We start from the raw sequence: 6,203 nt of genomic DNA, 5'->3' as shown, positions 1-6,203 counted from the left end.
GCGTGAACAGGCCAACGGGAACCTCGTGGCCAAGCGGGTTCACCACCTTGCCGAGCACGCCCGAACCCACAGGGATGTGCAGCAGCTGCCCTGTCGCCATCACCTTCTGCCCAGACTGCACCTCCGTGATGTTGTCCATCAAAATAATGCCGATGCGGCCATCCTTCTCCAGGTTGAACACAAGGCCCGCAGCGAACGTCGTCGGGTTCACCTGGATCTGAATGATGGTGTTGTAGGCCACTCCAGGGTTGCCAGGGGCCGGTATGAGCGTGGCAATGGTGCCGTCGATAGAGTGCACGTAGCCAATCATCTCTGTCACCTTGAAGAACGACTTCTGCCCCGCAGCAGCTGAGGCAGCAGCGGCGACTGGGGCAGCAGCCTTCGCGCCCCCTGCCGGGGGGGCTGTGGAGGCGAGGCGTGCCGGCAGAGCCGCAGCAAACTTGGAAACAAAACGGCGCATGCCACTTGGTGTGTTGAAGACTTCTAAATCTGGGGGAGAAATAAAAAAAAAAAGTAGAAGTTTACTTTAACGTGAATGTATAGTTAAGATATATATTTATATACATGTCTTTGGATGTCTGACATTATTGGCTGCCAAATGGGATGTGGATAATGGCGTCGGAGAAGAGGGATATGGAGAGAAAGGAATGCCCCACGTGAAATACAGACGGGCTGATGCGTTAGTTGCTACTCCTGCCGAATATGCTCCCATGGCGGCTCCGTACCCCCCTCCCCCGTCTTGTTTTTTTTTTTCCGTCGTCCTACTCTGTTATAGAAGTCGCCATTACGATGTCTTTTTATCATCTTGTGCTTTTGTTGTTGTTGTTGTTGTTGTTGTTGTGTGCGCATTACTGCGTCCTCCTACATATGCCTAAGCACCATACCGCGTTTGTGATTGGGTTGCCAGTTCTTGTTGATTTCCTCAACAAAGACAGATGTGGGCTCCAACGACGGAAACACGGAGCGACGCCCTATGAGGACGCAAATGATGAAGATAAACAAACACTTTGTGAAGGCGCGGGAGAAGAGTATAACGTCTTTGACGCCTATACTAGCCACCGATAAAGTTCCCCCGGTTATATAGCTTAGCTCGCTGAAAAACCGCGTCTTACGATACGACAGAAGCGCCTTCTGGTACGACCAGTACTCGTGCCAAACACTGGCGCAGAGGTCCTCGCCTGACTTGTTGTGATGCTGAATATGCCGCTTCAGCGGCTCATCCATGCGGTCGATGCGGCTGTCCATCGAGGCTACAAGCGCGACAAAGGGCCTCGCCAGGGCCTTTCTTAGCCCCATTGCACGATCTTACGTTCCCTACAATCTGCTGTACAAGGTGAAACAAAGATTGAAGTGAGGTGCACAACGCAGATGACAACGAGACGCCTCAACACATTGTTATTATTGTCTTCACACGCCCCGTGTTGATATCGCCAGTGTTGTGGTGTGCTATCGCGGACACGCAGTCACGGCTCAGAGGGCCGAAAAGAGGAAGGGAAATACCAACACGCGAGAGAAGCTGCAATAGCGGGAAAATACTAATCCCACTAGACCACAATAACAGGCAAGCTGCAACACACAGTTCTTTGGTCCATGTAACCCACCCAATCTCCAAGGTGCAAGTTAATATGTAGGTCTCTCGCAACGTTCCCTAATCGCCCGTTCGCCCACACACATACACCAGCTTTTTCTTTTCTTTTCTTCGTATCGATTCGAATTGACTAGATGACCCCGCACGTTAATCCCGCATTTTAGAAGACCTTCCTTCCCAATGAACGGGGCTGTGAAAAAAAAAATATCCCCCCCCCCCCCCTTCCCGCCGCTATGGGGAGACTACAGTGAAGCACATGCAAAGCATATACACCCCGCCCAGCTCCGCAGCACAAGCGCTGTGGAGCACCGCTTTCACTTCCTGCCGCTGAGAACAACATCAACGACAACCTGTACAGCAAACGGTCAAGAAACCACAAAAAAATAATAAAAAAGAGAAGGTTGCCTACCAGGAAGCATCCGCGACTTGTTGCATCTGTAAAGGGGCGTTGTGCCCTTTCCTCCACACCAAAGTGCTGTTTTGGGTGGACAGAGACTTTTCAGTCTCAAGAAAGTGCCCCTGCTTTTCCGTGAAGCATAGCTTTTATACTCCCCTGCTCCCTATTCCGTGCCTTTGCTCAGGCTGGTCCAGGCACAGCTCTTCAACACGGTGCGCGTCGGCTGGTCCTCCGTTGCCCGGTCGGTGTCCGTAACGAACTATGCGGTGACCGGTACGAGCGTCTTTGTTACAACACTGAAAAAGCGCACTCTGAACACCAAATATCGACAAGAGTCGCTCCCACAGGAAGGCCCCCGTCGTTAAGCAACTTGCACTTGCTAGACCTCCGAAAACCGTAACATTACCAAACAGATTACAATTTGCGTCATACTTCAATGAGGAAAAACACCTCGTCTTTTAATTCCACAAGGTAATATTTGCACTTCCACTTGAAAAGGTGGCACGTATACGCCGCACCAATTGTGCACCCAGCAGCAAAGATACAACCGTACTTATTAGTTATCATTTTCCGCGCTTTGCATTGAAGCGTGAGCCGCAGCTGCAGCCAAACCACTGACGCTTCCCGCAAGAAAGCTCAGAGACACTGAAAGAACAAGGCTGGATCCATGATAAATTTTGACCAAAATCGCTGGACACGTTAATATTATACCAGAGACAGAAACTACCAAAACCATGAGAGAAACCTCGAGGGCAACATACGCCATTGAAAGAGCAGGGATACAAAACTCGATTGCGGCCCTGACAAAACAGAGACAGAAAACAGCTTCACATCCCGCATAGACAGAAATAAAACCACTGAAAACAGTTCCAGCAGTTTAAGCAATACTCAACCAGGCCAACAAACGCCCAGTGGCGTTGGAGTCAATAGGATCGAAGGTATGATACACACAGCCTTATCCTCTCCCATAGCAAGCGCCAAGAGCATAGGAAGATACATGGCAGTGGAGAAACTAAAACGATAAAGGATCATAGTGGCAAATGATACCATCAACATCGACGCAAAAATCATACGTGAAACCTCCGTAAGACGCAAATGGGCATTACAAAAGCTTCTTGCTTCTGAAGCAGGACTGGTTCATAAAGTAACTCGACTCCAGAGCCCATGTATGCATTTAGTAGTGACTGTCATCGTTTTCCAATCAATAATACACAAATAACATCTGCGCCAACAAGTGTTGAAAAAAAAAAAAACGTTATCCTCCAGCCACACAGGTTCAAAAGGGCCTCACAATGAAGCGGAAAAACAAGGCTTCCACATCCGGTTCCAGCAGATACGATACCAATAGCTGTGATCTGGAGCTTGCCAATCCAGGAAGAAGTCACCGCAACTGCAGGGCTGATCATCATCCAAGTACTAAAGGATAAAGGAAGGGCACAATGACTTGCCACTCCAACGATAGTTTTTGCCCCAAAAAGCACTTGCCAAAAGACTTAGAGGGCAGCCGTCACGCCCAAAAACAGAAGACAGTAATGAAAACAATCATATAAAAATCCACCTAAAAATACCTCACACAGAGATCGGTTCCATCGCAATAGAATTGCCTAGACTTAACTCGGTCTGTGAAGGGTACGCCAAAGTCGCATCATTCATCATACTGCCCAAAAACACAGTAAAAGAGTTCATGGTGCCAAAAATTGCAAAATTCATTAAAACTGCCCCAAAAGTAACCATCCATCCGATCGTGCGGTCTAGAGGCTCTGCTCCGTACAAGGCTAAATTACAAACTTCAAAGGAAAAAGAAACAAAAAAAAATGAAATAAAAAACATAAGTAGAGAAAAGCAAATAGACAAAAAAAATTTTTATTATTTTTTTTACGAAAATTACCACATAAAACAAAACTCCATTTGGATTTATTCAACATGTAACAAACAAACTAAAAATACCACAAAAATGCCAGTACGATACCACTCTTAAAGCGTCCTCATAGGTATAGTTAAATCTATTGCCAACTTCAAAAGAGTCATAACCCGAATACCTCACTTCGAAGTGAAGTAAATTGAAGAAAACTAAATAAATAATAACTTGTTTTCGAGACTTCCTATGTGAGTAAAAAGAGCTTCTGTGTAGAGGATGACCTTCATCCTCAAATAAGCACACAACTGCAGCAAAACAAAAACAAATAAATAAAGAAGAAAAAATTTCAAAATCAATAATAAGTACAACATTAAAGGTCACAGTTTAAATCCCCAACACAGATGCACGTTATAATAACTTATTCGTATTCCCTCATAGAGCTGCCTTTGTCATAATTTACTCCCTACTTCTGAAGCTTACACGTTCATTATTCATTTTTTAGCGGCAGCAAGGAAACGATTCCATAAATCATCATCATCATCATCATTATCGTTACTCAACTTCATGATTCGAGAGGCTTTGCCGGCAGATTCTGATCTGGCCTTCCTTCGTTCTTCTTTCTGTTTTATACAATTCAGCTCCGAAGTATAAGTAGCGACTGTCGCATGAATATTAGGCTCTTTTTTACCCCTTTGAGTTTGTCTTGTAGTGGAAGCGTCAACCTCAGAAGCATTCTCACTATGCTGCGATTCAGCATCCTCATCCGTTTCCTCATTACGATCCATGGCACCATCCACAATGTTAAACGTACCATAATGCTCAATTAGCTTCATATGTTTTGCTTCTGGAAGTTCCAAAGCATCACGATAGTGCTTATTAGAGTCAAAGGGCGGAGCACTGAACCAGGGGATCCGTCCTCTCTGCCAATCGTAGAGAACCATACGCGCTGCAGCTTCTGTATCGGGCTGTCCTCCAGTAACAAGTTTTCCCCTAAGCTTTGCCAGTTTTTCAAGAAATTCATTCGCATCTCTCCATTCAGAAACACCATAGGTGGTGACTATGTCTTTGGGTTTCACAATCTCAAGAACGGTGTGTACAACGTCAGTCTTGTCCGCATTCCCCAAGCGTTCTACACGCACAACACCTTTTAAAACAGCCTGAACATCATTGTTTGTTTCACGATCATAAATAACACCAGGGCAGTCAATAAGAAAAATAGTTCTCGTAAGAGCAACATACTGCCACACTTTTGTTTCTCCTGGAATAGGGGCCACCTTACAAACAGATTTACGCCGAAGGGTATTAATCAAAGAACTCTTACCAACGTTAGGATAGCCAATCACACCCACAGAAATAGGTGTCTTTGTTCGCTTGCTACCGCGATGAGTAACGTTTTGCAATTTCGCAAATTGTCGAAGAAGCGAAATCAGACTACCTTTACCAAACGGATGATTAACACTTGCATGAAATGCCACAGTTGGGTAGTCTTTGCTTAAGACTTGAAGCCATCGAGCAGTAGCCCACAAAGGAATAAGATCACATTTATTCAATACAAAAATAAAATGTTTGTATTTCTTTTCTTTGCGCATATATTCTTCAAGAAAAGAACTTCGAGTTCCTAATGGATCCCGGGCATCCAGTACGTAAAGAACCACATCTGAACTATCAATTACTTTGTAAAGTTCATTCCAAATACGGTTGGATTGACCTTTTGTAAATAAAATTCGATTTTTGGAACGATCCTCGCGTAACTTTTCCTCATTATTAACAAGATTTCGATCGGATCCTTTTTTCTCCGTTAAATACTCATCGCCTTTTAATACAGCCCTCTTTGCAAAACCCTCCATATCAACGGAATCAAGGCGAACGCGTTTCCGACTGGCCTTCTCCCCAAAGGTTTTGTCCCACTCCATCTGCTGACGAACACTGCCCTCGTTCACCCCACTTGGCTCAAGAAGACTTAATGGAAGTTTGGATTGCTTAATAATAACACTGTAGGGATCTCTGTACTTTGCACCCATTTCCTTCCGAAAGGTTTGTAAGGCCTCTTGGCCAATAACTCTAGTGTTACCGAACCAACGACGATCAGGTGCAACACGAACCATTTGTTGTTCAACACGGTCAGACGCCGCTAAGACACTTCCTTTGACAATATGACCCTTTTCATCACGTACTATCCTGGATTTATACATTTTTAAGCGTTTAATGGTGCGCTGATCACGCAAACTGGTTTTGTTAGCATCGACACGACGATTCACATTGGTAGGTGGAAGCAACCCCTTTCCAGCCTTTTTCCCAGGTTTACCCATTTTTTTTTCCTCTTATATATATATATATATATATATATATATTAACTAATA

At 44.9% G+C, this 6,203-nt stretch overlaps 3 protein-coding genes and 1 pseudogene across 3 annotated transcripts in view, besides 3 other annotated features; all 4 read right to left on the bottom strand.

Moving 5' to 3' along the window:
* TraAM80_08058 (F-type H+-transporting ATPase subunit alpha) overlaps positions 1 to 460 on the bottom strand; it is a gene marked incomplete at both ends in the record, with an annotated part of 639 nt that extends 179 nt beyond the window's left edge. Inside the window, one exon of the mRNA XM_029384819.1 lies at positions 1 to 460. This exon is cut by the window's left edge and continues 179 nt beyond it. Within this exon, the coding sequence (XP_029235378.1) occupies positions 1 to 460 (460 nt within the window).
* Positions 461 to 813: 353 nt separating this feature from the next.
* Positions 814 to 841: a microsatellite.
* Positions 842 to 861: 20 nt separating this feature from the next.
* Positions 862 to 1,296, bottom strand: TraAM80_08057 (uncharacterized protein; the record flags this gene model as incomplete). The annotated part of the gene is made up of 1 exon (XM_029384818.1): positions 862 to 1,296. One exon carries the CDS (start codon positions 1,294 to 1,296, stop codon positions 862 to 864), a length of 435 nt encoding a protein of 144 aa, XP_029235377.1.
* A 1,145-nt stretch (positions 1,297 to 2,441) lies between these two features.
* TraAM80_08056 (putative transporter) lies at positions 2,442 to 3,759 on the bottom strand (annotated as a pseudogene).
* A 396-nt stretch (positions 3,760 to 4,155) lies between these two features.
* Positions 4,156 to 4,187: a microsatellite.
* Positions 4,188 to 4,334: 147 nt separating this feature from the next.
* TraAM80_08055 (putative GTPase) lies at positions 4,335 to 6,152 on the bottom strand (the record flags this gene model as incomplete). Its single annotated transcript, XM_029384817.1, has 1 exon — positions 4,335 to 6,152. The coding sequence occupies one exon, from the start codon at positions 6,150 to 6,152 to the stop codon at positions 4,335 to 4,337; it is 1,818 nt and encodes a 605-aa protein (XP_029235376.1).
* Positions 6,153 to 6,165: 13 nt separating this feature from the next.
* Positions 6,166 to 6,194: a microsatellite.
* Positions 6,195 to 6,203: the final 9 nt, after the last annotated feature.

This window comes from Trypanosoma rangeli (genome assembly GCF_003719475.1).
Source record: "Trypanosoma rangeli strain AM80 chromosome Unknown Tra_15.4_contig_00370, whole genome shotgun sequence".
NCBI lineage: Eukaryota > Euglenozoa > Kinetoplastea > Trypanosomatida > Trypanosomatidae > Trypanosoma > Trypanosoma rangeli.
This window is presented reverse-complemented; position numbering and strand designations above follow the sequence as displayed.